This window comes from Zootoca vivipara, chromosome 5, assembly GCF_963506605.1.
Source record: "Zootoca vivipara chromosome 5, rZooViv1.1, whole genome shotgun sequence".
NCBI classification, from domain to species: domain Eukaryota; kingdom Metazoa; phylum Chordata; class Lepidosauria; order Squamata; family Lacertidae; genus Zootoca; species Zootoca vivipara.
In genome coordinates this window covers 21,138,870-21,154,759 of record NC_083280.1, presented here as the reverse complement: position 1 = coordinate 21,154,759, position 15,890 = coordinate 21,138,870, and the positions used below count along the sequence as shown (strand labels likewise).

At 42.5% G+C, this 15,890-nt stretch overlaps 1 protein-coding gene across 15 annotated transcripts; it reads left to right on the top strand.

The window, feature by feature from the left end:
- The first annotated feature begins 530 nt into the window (after window positions 1-530).
- On the top strand, window positions 531-15,488 carry LOC118093903 (lysosomal amino acid transporter 1 homolog). Of its 15 annotated transcripts, none has more exons than XM_035133743.2 (11): window positions 532-687; window positions 935-1,031; window positions 2,708-2,821; window positions 4,592-4,677; window positions 4,932-5,271; window positions 8,562-8,691; window positions 9,633-9,723; window positions 11,089-11,213; window positions 11,487-11,582; window positions 12,684-12,869; window positions 15,147-15,488. In XM_035133743.2, the coding sequence occupies exons 5-11, from the start codon at window positions 5,090-5,092 to the stop codon at window positions 15,243-15,245; spliced, it is 909 nt and encodes a 302-aa protein (XP_034989634.1). In that variant the 5' UTR covers window positions 532-687; window positions 935-1,031; window positions 2,708-2,821; window positions 4,592-4,677; window positions 4,932-5,089; the 3' UTR covers window positions 15,246-15,488. The 15 variants fall into 15 exon arrangements, with proteins under 15 accessions (XP_060130432.1, XP_034989634.1, XP_034989629.1 ...); XM_035133738.2 differs by lacking the exon at window positions 4,592-4,677 and adding an exon at window positions 3,011-3,065; XM_035133736.2 differs by adding an exon at window positions 3,011-3,065 and having other exon boundaries at window positions 4,592-5,271.
- Window positions 15,489-15,890: the final 402 nt, after the last annotated feature.

Below are 15,890 nucleotides of genomic sequence, written 5' to 3'. Positions count from 1 at the left end.
GGTGCAAAATTAGATGAACTCTTTCCGTTTTTTTGTGCTTGCACAGGGGAGGGAAATTTTGGCAGGGGCAGGGTGTGTGTGTGAAGAGAAGAAAGCATGCTCCATTGTGGAACCAGAAATCATTTTCCATTGTGGAACCATAACAAAAATCCTAACGGGTCCAGGTGCGAATTGAAGCAACTGGACAAGGTCGCTGGAAGATTCCAGATTTCTGCACCTCTGATTTTTCCTGAGAAATAATAATTTTAAAAAACAAATAATAATAAAAACATCAAATAATAACAACAATAATAATTTTATTATTGTTATTATTTATTATAATAATTAGCCAATCCTTATCCTGTGGACTCCAAAGGATGCCCCTCACGACGACCGACCCGAGCAGCAGGGCCCTAGGCCGCCACGTCCCTCGGAGCCTCCGCGGCCTTTCCTCTCCTCCTCCTCCTCCCTGCTCGGAGGTTTCCTTCAGGGAAGGCGGCCAACTGTCAGCAGAGGGAGCTGCAGGCCAGCCGGCGCCATCTCCGGCTTCAGCAGGGAGAGAGAGGAAGGAAGAGGCCTGCCTGGGCTGCCGGCGGCCCGTCCTCCTCCTCCTCCTCGCCGCTCTCGGTCTCAGCCCGGCTCAACGGCAGCGGATTCGGCCGCTGCGACGAAGCCTTTCCCGGGACCTGCGCTCTCTCTCTCTCGGGGGTGGGTGCCTCTCCTATACCGGGGGGTGGGCTGGAGTAGGAGCTTCATCCTTCATGGAGTTTTTAAGCTGGAGCCCGGTTCGCTTCCGGGGTGTAAAATAAACGGCATTGTGGTGAGATCTCCGTTGCGTCTCAAAAGCCCTAGGGCAAACTGTCAGAAACTCTTCCATCGGCCTGAAACTGATTGATTGATTGATTGATTGACAGACTTACAAATGTTTTGTTTCTAACGTATTTTCTCCGCATAGGCTGCGCCCTCGTGGAATGTAACGTGTGAACGACGCCCGCAGGTTAGCTGGGGTTGAGGGTTTAGCATCTTCCCGGGACTCTGCCCCAGATCGAAAGGTAAAGAGTCTCCCGCAGCTACCCCTCTTCCTCTTCACACGCAGCCCAATCATTGAGGGGGGGGGATATATGTGAAGAAGGGAGGGTTGGCTTCACACCTGCTGCCCCTGTTTCTGACCTCCTGGGTGCCCGTTCAGAAGATCAAATGAATGTGTGGAGCTTTGGAGAAGGGGAAACAGGCACGTTCCCCCACCCCCCACCCCAAAACCACTCATTTTCATAATCCCAGCACCTCTGGGTGCCTTGTGTTTATTGTGGGATAGGCACACTCATACATTCGTATTTATTTATTGCAGCATCCACACAGCACCATTGACATCTATGCACTCATCCCTCCCTTAAACTGGATGTACCCTTTCCAGGATCTTTTGATAAGTAAATAATAATAACAATAGCAACAATCCTGTTGCCAATGTTCCATTTCAGGCACGGGGTGGGGACTATATTCACAGTAAAATAATAGTAATAATAATAATAATAATAATAATAATAATAATAATAATAATAATAATACAGTAGTTTAAAAGTGGTGAAATGATCCTCATCGCTCAGTGTCACCAAAGTTTTAAGGGCTATCTACAGAGCCTAGGGCTTGCTGATCAGAAGGTTGGCAGTTCGAATCCCTGCAACAGGGTGAGCTCCCGTTGCTCGGTCCCAGCTCCTGCCCACCTAGCAGTTCGAAAGCACGTCAAAGTTTTGACTAAACGTGATCCACCTGGAGAAGAAACTGGCACGTCAAAGTGCAAGTAGATAAATAGGTACCGCTCCAGCGGGCGGGAAGGTAAACGGCGTTTCCGTGTGCTGCTCTGGTTTGCCAGAAGCGGCTTTGTCATGCTGGCCACATGACCTGGAAGCTGTCTGCAGACAAACGCCGGCTCCCTCGGCCTATAGAGCGAGATGAGCGCCGCAACCCCAGAGTCGGTCACGACTGGATCTAATGGTCAGGGGTCCCTTTACCTTTACCTTCATGTGTTTACTTACCATCCATGTCACTGCAGGAACGCTCCCTTTACAAGAAGTACCGGTAATCCTCTCTATGCTTATCTCCCCTTGCATTTTGGTAGTTCTGGCCTGTTTTTGGTGTAGCTGCATATTCTTAACAGCACAATCCCAAGCTTGTTCAGAAGCACCTTTCTGTTAAATATGGTTTCCTGCCAGGTAAACTGATATAGCATTGAAGCTAAAGTAAGAAATCTTGAATTTCCAGCCTGCTTGATAAGCCCTTGAAGCTGACCCTATGTAGGTGAAGTGCCGGTATTTGGCAAAAAGCATCTAAGTGTCTTGACCAGCTGACAGGTTTTCTATGAAAGCTTTTAGTTGATACTAAGCACACTGCTTGACAATGGCTGGCGTTGCATAAATGTTAACTAGCAAAAGACAACAGAATAACATGCACCAGAGGAGATGTTGTGCAGCAAGAGGCCAAAGGCCAGACCTTCAGCCTCCTGAGGATTGTAAGCTTACCTGTATAATTCCTTTTGAAATGCTTGCTTCCTATAATATAACTGGTGCTGGTTAACGTCCTGATGTGTCAGGTTAAACATGAAAAGCAAGTTACCCAAGATGACTGTAGATATTTAGCTATACTTTCAGTAAGTACTGAGTAATACCATAATCAAGGTATTCATCTGACTAAACCAGAATGTGCTTTCCTTCCCCCCCCCCCAAACTTCCAGGTCACATGATGCTAATTCCCAACAATATTAACTGCTAGTTTGATACTCCAACATGTACCACGTTGTGTTGTTAGAGCTACCACAGAGGCCTCCCAGGGACATGCAAGCCCCGAGGTAATGAAGTGAGTTCTACTTTAATAATGCATTGCATTGATTTTTTTCCCCAGCGTATTAGTCTTTTAGTTTTATGGTTGTTATCTTGGATTTTCCCCCCAGTTTGATTTTTCTTTGTCTCCATTTCAAATTTGAAAAGAGCCAGGGAAATAATACAGTCTGGTGGCGCTTTCTTCTTCTTCTTAATAGGTTGTTGCCAATGCCTTTAATGCGTGGCAGGGTGGAAACTTTCAAAGGAACGAAGGTAATAAAGTCAAGGAGAAAGGAAATATGTAGCTATCTTTGTTTACATAAAATGGGATGATACTTTTTGTACCTTTAGATTAAAAAGTGGGGTAGATCAGGGTAGATCAAATGAGTAATTTGTAGCAGCTCGGTAAGGGTTTCTAACTTCCGGTTTTTTCTATATGCCCTGTTTATTAAGCATTCATTCTGATTTGTTTGCAGATGACTTTGTGTCAAAGCGAGCATTGTCCCACAATTTCCAGTACATTCCCCTCCCCCCCCCATCACTTTCCATATTGCATAAAGTCTGGTTTTACGGGGAAAGGGGGTTTGTTGCACAAGACTTCGCAGTCAACTCATGGAGGACATGGAATGGAGATTAGCCTATCGGTGTGTGTAATTCTTAGCTAACGATGTAAAATCTCAAGAGAATGATGCAGTCCCATGCTACATCCTTCTCTTCGGCTAAACACACTGTGCTGCAAATCAGCCTTGTACCAGCAGCCCTCCTTTGTTTTCTCACCCCTTCATGCTTAAGGGACAAGACTCAAATGGATCCAAAGTTTTGTAATAATATCTCTCCCCCCCCACATAATATTTAGTGAATTTTAGAGAGTACTGTGCCAGCAACATGACATACTGCTGTCACCTTCCAAAGCACCTTCGTATTTTTATTAAATAAATTTTTGAACTCTAGAGATTTAGATGAAAATCCTAGCTTTAATTTGCAGTACAAATTAGTCACATAGGATGCAGATAACTGTATAAATTTTACTCAAAGCCCTTTAACCACTCTATACAGTTTGACTGGCAAAAGGTTGGGTCACAGATAAGGGGTTTGTATCCATATCTGTGGTTGCAAGCCTGGGATCAGTGACTGCTAGTTATTCCATTTTACTTAACAAACAATATAAGAATACGGTGCTTAGTTTTAATTTCTTTTGTTCTGTAGTACGTATTTACATCACAAATGTTCTACCATTTTTCTTTTTCTTTTTTTCTTTGCTTTAGGATTAATTGTTTTACTAATAAAAACAAGTAATCAAAGTGTTATTTAGACAGCATGAAGATATATACAAGAAGGCTGTAAATGAGAAGAAACTGAAACATTCCAAAACAAGTTTACAAACCCCATCCAAGTCATATTGACTGCATCAAATATTGCCTCCCAATTTAACATTTAAAACTAGGGTAACAGTAGCAAGTCAACTGGACTGTGAGCCATGCAAGAGTGTTGTAGCTGCTGTTTACTTCAACAGGGCTTCTACTGGAGAATTTCCAGATGGATTGATCCCTCTGTTATTAGCTTATGAAAAGTCTTGGGGGCAAGGAAGGAAATGAAAAATACAATCAGTAAACTGCTGCACCCAGGCAAATATGAAGCTTCTCCCACTGCACCCCCATGTCATTAGTGTTAAGTAATGACATAAAATGGAATTTACGCAATATGCAATGTAGCAAATTATATTAAGGAAAACCATTATAAACAGTTCAACACTTGTTTTTCCTTCTGTTACTCTAATGCAGTTGTTTGTTTATTTATAGTAATACATCCCATATATGAATGTATCATTCTTTCAGAGGTGGAGAAATGTTAAATTACAATTTTGCGGTAGTGGACACTTTAGCAGGTACAACTATATTACTGTTGTTACAGTTCTCTGACTGTCTTATGTTAGAAAAGTAAAGGCACTTAAGAAACTGGCCCATTTCAACTGGCATAAGAATACTCAAATACTGAGTGGGTTAACATCTATATTTTAAATTTTCTTTCTTGCTTTGGAGTTTGCCTTTCATATGTGTCCAAATAGAATAATTAGCTGGATTTGTCTTTTAAATTGATGTATGAATGCTGGATGTGTTTTATTTTCTTTGAATTTGGCAGGCCCTCCTGTGAGGTTGGAAACAAATTGTTGTACCCAATCATCCATCTGGATGTGGGAGCTTTGAAGGGGAAGAGAGAATATTCAGAACTGGTAAATGGATTTGCATGGGGTTCAGAACTGAGCCAACTTCTGAAATAATATCCCTCAACTTGAATAGATGGCTCTTCAGCAGCCTCCACATGCTTTTAATATCTCCCCAGTCGCGGATAGGAGATTGTGTCTAAATGGAACACCCTGGATTTGGCATCTCCTGGAAGAGTGTGTCGGGAATGCGTGGGAGTATTGGAGTGTTGTCATAGGCCTGATCTCCATTGTCTGCTTTCTGTTTGCTGCACTACCGTGAGTTTAAAATCTTTAAGTACTTCTCAGATTCATACATGAGTAATCTTGCCTGAAGCTCTTCTCAGAAGCTGCCTCTCTCTCTCTCTCTCTCTTTTTAGGTTCATTCTTTGATGCATTTCTGTCCCTATCTGCATTGAATAAATAGGATATGCCAGAGCGGCATGTTTCTCCTGTTTAAAGCAATATTTGATGGTTGACAAATTAGCTTGCTACACTCTACTGTTGTGGTGACTTACGCTAATCTATGCTATTTGGAGCAAATAAGAACACATCACCCCCTTCCCCTTTGATCTCTGCATCAGTAAAATGTGTGCATTTCACACTTAAATGGAGAGGGCACATTATTATTATTATTATTATTATTATTATTATTATTATTATTATTATATAATTTGTTATTTATACCCCGCCCATCTGGCTGGGTTTCCCCAGCCACTCTGGGTGGACCCCAACAGAATAATAACAATAATAATAAACCGATAAAACATTAAAAACTTCCCTGAATGGGGCTGCCTTCACATGTCTTCTAAAAGTCAGATAGTTGTTTATTTCCTTGACATCTGATGGGAGGGCATTCCACGGGGGGGGGGGGGTTGCCACTAGTGAGAAGGCCCTCTGCCTGGTTCCCTGTAACCTCGCAGTGAGGGAACTGTGGCGCTGGACCTCAGTGTCCGGGCTGAACGATGGGGGGGGGGTGGAGACGCCCCTTTAGGTATACTGGGCCGAGGCAGTATTCTGTCCATTCTGTTGTTTGGTTCAAATGACAAGCTGCCACACCTGTGTCGCTTTCCCCATCTTCCGACTGCAAGGAGACTGACCCACATGTGATGGAGGTGAAGAGTAGAGCTAGGACTGTTTAACATAGTATTCTGGAACCAGGTGCCCTCATGATGCTGTTGGAGTATAACTTTTATCCCCCCCCTGGCAACCATTGAGTGCAGAGGAAGAGGTGCTACTTCCCCCTCTCTACCAGCCTGCACCTGTATGCAATTTCTCATCACCTATGGTTCCAGGCAGGAACTTAAATATGTTTGTGCTGCAATTTGTTTCCCCGGTACATACATCACTTGCAGTAACAAAGTACAGTATAACAATCTAGTTGGTTGAACCTAAAGAGGTCACAAAAGAGCTTTAAGTCACCTACTGTGGTAGTCTTGTTTTGGAAAAGAGCAACCAACTGCCCCCCCCCCGGTATTATGATGTAACCCAGGGGTAGGAAATGCCCTCCAGGTGTTTTGGACTGCAACTCCTGACCTCCCTGAACCACGGGTTCCCAACAAAATTTTCTCGAGGACCCCTCATCGAGCCGCTATTGTGACAAGGACCCCCATTAATTCCTAATCCTAAAATTAAAAAGTGAGAGCCAAATTAAGAGTCTTTTTATATACGTTTTTTACAGTTCTTCCTCTTCATCTGTAGGCCTTTGTCGTTTTAACGAACCACTTTTAAACCAACGGTCCATTTTTAACTACGAGAACTGGAGCTTCCGCGAAAAACAACGCTTTGTTTACAAACACTACTGTTTTGCAAAGAGGCAGCACACGCCAGGGAGGAGGGAGGGGAATGGAGAAGACAGGGTACCTGCGCAGTAGCGCACAAATGAAGCCGACGCGCGCAAAGCATCTTGGGGAGGTGAGCGTTAGTAGAATATGCGCGCTGCCTCTTTGCAAAACAGTAGTGTTTGTAAAGCGCCACCTAACGGCATACAACAGAACTACTGCCTCTATCTAATTCTAGTTTTGCGCTAGACTCTGCTCATGCAGGAAGCAGCCAAAACAAAAAATCTGTTATCATACGAAATATATTTAATATATTTTTTATTCTAATAGCATCTTGCGGACCCCTCTGGCATAGCTCGCGGACCCCTGGGGGTCCCCGGACCACCTGTTGGGAACCACTGCCCTGAACAGTCACCATGCTGGCCAGGACTGATGGGAGTTTGGGCATAGTCTTGGGTTTGGAAGGCTAGGTTCAAAAAAGATTTCATTCAGTGATGAATTCGCTCTCATTCTCAATTCCTCACTTGTACAACAGGAATACCAGAGGCCATCACCACAAGTTTATTGGGAGGGGAAATGGGAGGTTTGTAAAGCACTTCGCTCTGCGAAATATTGTGAAAATGGATACAACCATTATCACATAGCAAGAAAGAGAGGGGAAGAAGAATGTGTTTTGCTTTATGAAAAGCTGCCTTCCTATTTACTTAACTAGTAGGTGGAAGGCTGTAATCCTGTAAACACTTATCTGTAAAAACAGCCCATTGATGTCACTGGAGCTTACTTCTGAGTAGATATTTAGCACTACAGCTCCCCTATTCTTCCTTCTGCTTTCTGCCAATGTTCTCTCTAACCTACAGAGTGTTGAAATCGTTCAAAGCAATCCATATCCCATTTGAGATCAATGGCAAAATTCCCATTGATTCTTTTCCTGGATTGCCCCCTTTGTACCACTTACTGTTTCTTTTTCAATTGCTGGTTAGTCTCTGTGCATTCATTTCAAGTACAGTATGTAGGTTGGCAATAGCAGGAACAGAGCATGGAATTCTCCCAGCAGGGAGGAAATGGCTGAAGTTAAGTGGGATTCATTTTGAAGTCTGTTATCTTGGGGAAGCCTGTAACTTATTGAACCAACTGTCTGGAAATTTGTGCCGAATAAAACCTGTGTTGCAAAGCCTTTGAGCCCCTAGGATATTGCTCAAAAGGGGCGTTGTCATTAAAAATGTCACTTTTTGTAGAGTGGGATTTTTTTTTACGGGTCACTTTTGGTAATGAGCTCCATGAACAGTTTAACAATTCAAAGACTTGAATAAAGCTCTCAAGTCTGTTATGAAAGCTTTGTGTGACCCTAGCCATTTTTAAGTGTGAATGTGCACTTTTTCAGGATTACTGAGCATGACAACTGAAGCATTATAAAATCTGTTGCTCATAGCTCCTTCTTGTCTTCATTTCTATGCTGTTAGTATGTAATATGTGTTTGTGTATTTTTCATTAGGACTGATTAGCAAAGTGTAAGAACTATTACTGTGCTATTCATTTTCTGTATTATTAATTAAAATTTCCAACCCCACACTTATTGAGCTAGTGAACTCGTAATGATTAGCAGCTCAGAAACAATCAGAGCCGTATTAGAACATAATATGATAAACACTTATAACTGTTCTGAACATGTTTGGTGTGAGCTTCCTTGGGGGTAGCCCACTTCACATCTTCTGCAGTTTGCACTTATTTTTAGATTTTATTTGTGTAAAATGCAGCGCATCCTTTTGATTTCCCCCCCCCCTCCCTCAGTCAACTGTATGTTGCCTATCGGAATGGAAAAGTGGATCAAGCGCTTTCATTGGGCTTTCTGCTATGCTGGATTGCTGGAGACCTCACCAGTTTTATTGGCTGCTACTTGACAGATCAACTTCCAATACAGGTGAGTGGTCTGAGTTTTAAATATCTGGCTTGGTAGAGACCAGAGGCCAATTTTGCCTGTTTTTTTAAAACTAACTCAACAGGAGTCATTAACCATGAAAAAGATGCCCCAAATTTTTTTCACTCAGTGTTTCTTTTAAGCCAGTGCTCTATTGATGCTCCCTCTCTTTGTACTCCATAGCATGCGCTCTCTTCCCTCTCTCCCTGCACCACCACAGATATATCCGAACCCCTTTGTTAACCTTTCCTTCCTCTTCTCTTTACGCCTCATTGTGTAGCCTCTTCTATTTCTCTCTTCACTCCCATCCGGTTGCCAATGAGGGAACAAAATGCTGGGTTTGCTGGGCCTTTGGCCTGGTTCAGCCGGCCTCCTCTTATATTCTTATCTCTGTCTTTTGTCTCACTTCTCACACACAGATGCCTTTGAAGTTCATCTCTGTAGCAACCCTCCCTTTCTCTCTACAGCCCACAGAATACTCTCCAACCTCCTGGCCTCCCATCCTTGTTCCTCGCTTCCTGCCACTTTTCTCACCTCTGCTCTTCTTCAGCATAAGAGGGCTTTGCTCTCCCTTCACCTCACACTCTCTCCATCAAGAGATTGGGCCACACGGTGTAGTGGGGCTGGTTGGCTGCAACAGGCTGGGAAGTTGGCACCAAGTCTACCATAGATTTCTGAGTACGCAGAAGGAAAGGAGTAATGTGGACATAGTGGCATAGTCAATCCTTGAGCCACATTTCATAGCCTTCCTTTGGCCTTAAATTTTTCCCACAAAGAGGTGGAAAAGGACCACAAACAACAGAAGTTTGGAATTCTTTTTTATTGCCGGTTACCTTGATTTGCATAAAAGATAAAAATGGGATATACTGGTGAGTAAAGATGCCATTTTGCCTACTTTGGATGTTTTGCACTAAATTCTGCATTGTTCTTTTCATCTTTTTCAGATAATCACCGCCATCTTTTACGTTAACATGGACATTATTATGATATCCCAGTTTGCCTATTATAAGCTAAAAAATCAGAAGGTGACAAAATGTGAGTCTGTTGATTGGAGACTGCAGCTGGATGTAATCTGCTGCTGCTTTAAAAAAACAAACAAATTATTAACACTTTGAAATTGCTTTAACCCTGAGTGTGTTTTTAAATAGCATGCTTGCACTAGATGGCTTAGACCAGGGGTAGGCAACCTAAGGCCCATGGGCCGGGTGCGGCCCAATCACCTCAATCTGGCTCACGGACAGTCCGGGAATCAGTATGTTTTTTAGATGAGTAGAATGTGTCCTTTTATTTAAAATGCATCTCTGGGTTATTTGTGGGGCATAGGAATTCATTCATTTTTTCCCTTCAAAATATAGTCCGGCCCACCGCATGCTCTGAGGGACGGTGAACTGGCCCACGGCTGAAAAAGGTTGCTGACCCCTGGCTTAGACTCTAGATGCCTCAAACACTAAATGTTCTTGCAGTTAGTGTGCACCTACTTCTAGAAAAGGTTGCGTTCCTGAATTATGATAGTCACACACATTCTCCTCCTGGCACTAAAAAAGGGAAGAAGAATTTGGGACCAGCGTTTGAAACTCCTGTTGTTCTAGGCGTGTTTTGTAACAGGGAATTTCATTAGCGTGAGCAATTTCTGAGGTCTGGGTGCAGTCCTGCGCCTAAGATTTCAGATTAAAACTGCACAGTGGAAGGAAAGGGGGACGTTCTCCTGCCTCCCCACTTCCAGCCACTCTCTGGAGAAGACTGGAGAAGAGATCTTCTTAAGAATATTAGAAGGGCAGGCAGGGGAAGCATGGCTTTGTTTTTTGCAGTCTTCAGATGAGGACAAAACCATGTGAAAAATGAACATAATATTTTAGCTGCAGTTCATTCATTTTCAACTTTGTAGCCTTGTTATAAAAAAGCGTGCCTGGACATTCCAGAAAATATGCCCAGATTTAGGCTACAATCCTACCCCCCCCCCCGTACTGAGTAAATACCATTGAACTCAGTAAGGCTTACTTCAGAGCAGACTGACATAGGATTGCACTGCCCTGCATTCATCTGTGTTCCATAGTTTGCTACTTTTAGCATGATAAAGTTACCCTTAGATGTTCCTGTGCAAGTTACTTGTATAGTTTGCTAATAACTGCTGCTTTTCGTAGACAAGCCTTTGTGCTTTATGGGATCCACTCCAGAGGGCCCCAAGCTTTAGAGGCAGTTTTGATGGAGGGGCTGGCATTTGAAAGGAAGAGGGGTTTTTATATATATATATATATAACCACGCTATTGCCACCAGGTCAGATGCTGGCCTGAAACTATTGGTATCAGATATTATGTCTCTATATCACAAACAAATGTTAGATTTCTTTAAAAGCAATAACAAAGTACTTAGTTGGCCCTGGTTTTCATTTGCTTTTTAAGGTGGCATAAACTTGAGGAACTGCTGTGTCATCTGGGTCTTGACGTGCATCATACTCTGTTTGATTTTACCCGGTCCGTTACTGCTGCGGAACAGAGTCCAGAATACTCTTTCAGGAACAAGTGAGGTACAACATTTTAATGTTTCTGTTTTATTACTTTGTGCTGTTCTTGATACCAATGGTAGTGTGGTTTAGAGTTTCTAAGTAGTTAAAACCCCAGTGCTAACCAGCAGGCTCAGTTTAATATCACTTTTCCCCATTTATTTAAATGATTTCTTAATTAATTGCATTGACTGCTGTGCATAAGTTAGGAGGCAATGCTGCCTTTTGTGTTTAAACTTCTGTCAATGTTTAAATTATTATTTCTCTCTCTGTGTGTGTGTGTTTTGTTATCTTCAGAAGTCTCATGGTATGATTGAGATGTCAGGATTTGTGTGTGGCTACATATCGTGTCTCTTTTATTTGGGATCTAGAATTCCCCAGCTGTATAAAAATGTAAGTATTTTATTACTTATTTCTAAAGACAGTGCACGCCACATGCAACATTTATTGATCAAGTTGGGGATCAGCTGCAGAGATTGGGAGCACTGGATCATTTGGCATTTGAGGCTAATTTGAATAAATTCCTATAATTCCACTAAAGGTGGCAAAGATTTAATAGGTTGCCTATTAGGTTTAGGATGCTGTATCTATAGTGGCCTGTAAATTTAGGGAAGTATTCAGTAGTAGACGCAGGTGGCGCGGCGGGTTAAACCACAGAGCCTAGGGCTTGCTGATCAGAAGGTCGGCGGTTCGAATCCCTGCTACGGGGTGAGCTCCCGTTGCTCGGTCCCTGCTCCTGCCAACCTAGCAGTTCGAAAGCACATCAAAGTGCAAGTAGATAAATAGGTACTGCTACAGCGGGAAGGTAAATGGCGTTTCTGTGTGCTGCTCTGGTTTGCCAGAAGCGGCTTTGTCATGCTGGCCACATGACCTGGAAGCTGTACGCCGGCTCCCTCGGCCAATAACGCGAGATGAGCGCGCAGCCCCAGAGTCGGTCACGACTGGACCTAATGGTCAGGGGTCCCTTTACCTTTACCTTTACCTTAGTAGTAGAAATTCCTGACATCTCCTGGTAGTGCTGGGAGGAATCCCTTTGTGGAATCCCGGAGAGCTGATCCCAGTCACTGTAGACAGTATTGAGCTAGATGAAGCAATACAGTCATACCTCTGGTTACGTTCACTGCGGGTTGCGTACATCACGGGATACGAACGCGCCGAAACCGGAATTACCAGAACGGGTTTCTTCCGGGTTCGGCAATTCGCGCATGCGCAGAAGTGCCATATTATGCGGCGAGCATCCACAGATTCGGCGCTTCAGGTTGCGCACTGCTCAGGTTGCGAATGGAGCTCCGGAATGGATCCTGTTCGCAGGTACCACTGTAGTATAAAGTTGTTTCTGTGTTCCTTTCTTTCTCTTAATAGGTTGCCAATGAGAAAGACATGTGGAGGCCAAGATGGTTACCACAGGATTCCTAATTTATTTCTGGTCATGGTGTAAAAAAAAAAAAGTACGTGTGCTTTTGCTATAACACTGCTTTTACATTTATTTTTTAGTTCCAAAGAAGATCCACAGAAGGCACCTCTTATCTGCTTTTTGCTTTAGCCATGATGGGAAACTGTACCTATGGTCTAAGCATTGTCTTAAAGATGCCTGCAACACAGCATCTCGTAAATCATTATTTCTGGCATCATCTCCCCTGGCTTATTGGGAGCTTTGGGGTTTTGTTTTTAGATATTTTTGTATCCTTTTCTGATGAAAATGACTAGTATTGCTGCAGCCTCCTGGTAAATAGCATTTTGCATGCATATGATGGAGTCATAGCTTTTAGATGAAAAGGCCTTTGGGGCTATAGTAAGGAAACAGTATTCAGTAGGATACCCTGTCATCAAATCCTTGCTCAGTTGGCACAAGTTTGCCAAGTTTAGCTGCTATGTCATAGCACACACATGTTCGTTCAGTTTGCTCAGTTGAGAACACATCTTTGAATGTGTTCAGCCTATATTTGTTGTTATATGGGATTCAAAAAGTTATATCACATCCACCTGTCCATATATATATATTATACTTGAAAGTGTGGCTTTGAAAAACTGTCAGAAGGAAGAAGAATGCTTAAGTCTGCAATCTTATGTACACACTTCCCTGGGAGATAAGCTCTACTGAACACAGTTGAAATTTACTTCTGAGTAAACATGCATAGGATTGAGCCCTACGTTTGTTACCCTGTATACATACCAAGTCCCATTGCATATGATTGGGCTGTAAAATACATACAATTTTATATAGCATGTAGCACACTTACCATAATTTTTTGTGGTTGCAAGTTGATTAATAAGTAATTGATGACAACTTAAATCATGGGTTTCTAGCATAATTTGCATCAGGAAGTATTCATTAAATAAATAAACCTTATTGGCTTTGCCTGTGCTGTTTTGTTTCTTATTTTGGTTTGGCAAACCGCACTCTGTCCCAGATAAAAGGTTAGTCTATAAAGCCATCTGCTAAATGACACCTTAATTTTGTTAGAGAAGTGCATTTTTTAAACAGCTAGCATTATCTATCAGAATACTTGTTCAGATTGAAGCACCAGACTGGACTGTCAAGTATTTTAACCCAGAAAAAGAACCTTTTATCCCACCCCACTTTATTCATTTGCTAGGGTAATAATACGTATGTCTAACAATCCACTCCATAATAACACAGTTCAGTGACATTACTTCACTTTCGTGGGATATATTGACTTTAATCCAACGGGTTTCACTCAACTTGAGTGAGCTGCACCTTGAGATTTAAATGTTGCTCTACTGCCATCTCCTATCCACTAGTTAACAATAAACTGCTAGCATAATTACCGAAAGATTAATTAACCAAAGGTGGTTGGGAGGCTAGGTTTTCATTTTTGATAAGTTAAAGCAGACTTGATAACACGGTTGTGGCAGATCAGCCAATATTGCGTTTAAGTGTGGCCTGTCAAGAGAATAATAGAAGTGCCAAAGGGGGTGGAAGCCACTCAGTATTGGTGTAGAAAAAGCTGCATGTGCCCTGTGATATACTTAGTGCATCGTTCTGCGAATATGCACAGCACTGGGAGAAAGAACCAAGACAAATTGTGACAATGCGCAAGAACTGAGGTCACATAGTTTTAATTCTTTTCATTCTTCCTTTAACTGAAATGAATCCTAGTTAACAGGCTTGATGCAGTCCATAATTCCCACTGTAGTACAAAAACGGTGTTGCCTGCTGCTGTGGATGTTTTGCCTATTGGCAGCCTTCTGGAATGTATGGCTTCTAGCCATAGTTTGAACAAAAAGCATTTTATTCCCCAATGGTGAAAACAATGTCCGGGTCTATTTGGCTTTAGCTGGAAACATAACACTGAGAGGATTTTTCTCTCAAAAATCTGCCTCTGACCTCCGTGACCGTTTCTTGCCCATTTCCTAACATGGTTTTACAGCACCGAACTTAAAAGGACTTGAAAATCACTAGCCACCAAGTTCTCCATGTACAGTATATATGAGCAAAATGGCGCACAATTCCCTGACCAAAAATATCTACGCAGATTATTCTGTTGTGTGTCCTGTGTGAAGTCTGAATTGAATCTTAATGATGGATGATGTCCAATTGTGGTCATCTGTTAGTAGGATGACTTTAAGGGGGGATTAGTCAAATTCATGGAAACTGAGGATATTGGTGGCTACTAGTCCTCATGGCCACAGGAAAACAGGCCATATTTTGTCCAGTAACAGAGGCAATCTGCCTCCGAATTACCAGTTGCTGGGGTTTATGAGCAGGAGAATGCTTCTGTGTTCATGTCCTGCTTGTGGGTTTCCACTCTGCATCCGGTTGACCACTGTGGGAACAGAATGTTAGACTAGATGGGCCTTTTAGGGCGCTTCTAATGTTCTTCTGGCTGCTTAATTTAAACAATCACTTTTGTTGCTCGTAACTTGAAAGCGATCACTGTATAAATTGTCTTTCTGTCTCAAGTGACCAATAATTTCCCTGACTTTAACACCCAGATAACTGCACAGTTTATTTTGTATCGCAAGCGGAACGAGAGAAGACCCAGCTTGGTGGCCTTGGAAGTTGAACCTCTGCTCATAAATGAAGATTCCTAACCTCCATATTTTTGCAGCGTTTCATTCTGAAGTCTGGAAAGCTTTTCTTAAGCAAGGGGTGATGCTCATTAAAGACTCAACATACCATCAGGTGCTTACGCCTGGACAGATAGAATATTACAAAAGAGCGGAACAGCCAAAGCTAAAGTTCCAGGGTATTGTTTGAGCTTTGGTTACTGGACTTCAAGAAGAGCTAACTCTTAAGGGGATTGTCCATCCCAGGAATAAAGTCTATTTTCCCCCCAATATTAAATCCATAGTTGCAAATATTTTATTTACTTTTTAACTACCGGTACTTGGTTCATTCCTGCAATCTAGAGCTGCATTTCTTTTCTCTATGACAGTGTGATTATAATATTCTAATGATATCCCTGCTTTAGTCATTGTGGTTGTCCATTGTGCTGTTGAGGCCATCAGTTCTTGTTTAGGGAACTAGAAACAGTGAGAGAGTTAAAAGCAGCAGAGAGGCTTGAGTTGTTACTTGGAAAAGCAAGTACAAAGCCTGTATTATTTAAGATGCTTACTACTCTTGAGAGTTTTGGGAGAAGTGGTAGTTCAAGAGTTATCAATGTGGCACCCACAAGTCCACAAGCAAATGTGCCTTGGAGACCGCAGCAAACAGAATAGTTTGTGGTGTGTGCCCAT

Coding starts and splice junctions, on each gene's coding strand:
- LOC118093903 (XM_035133747.2), top strand. CDS start 5,090: ATGGCTCTTCAGCAGCCTCCACATGCTTTTAATATCTCCCCAGTCGCG. Junction 11,214..11,486: donor CTCTTTCAGGAACAAGTGAG/GTACAACATTTT, acceptor TGTTATCTTCAG/AAGTCTCATGGTATGATTGA. Junction 12,870..15,146: donor TTTTGTTTTTAGATATTTTT/GTATCCTTTTCT, acceptor TTTAACACCCAG/ATAACTGCACAGTTTATTTT.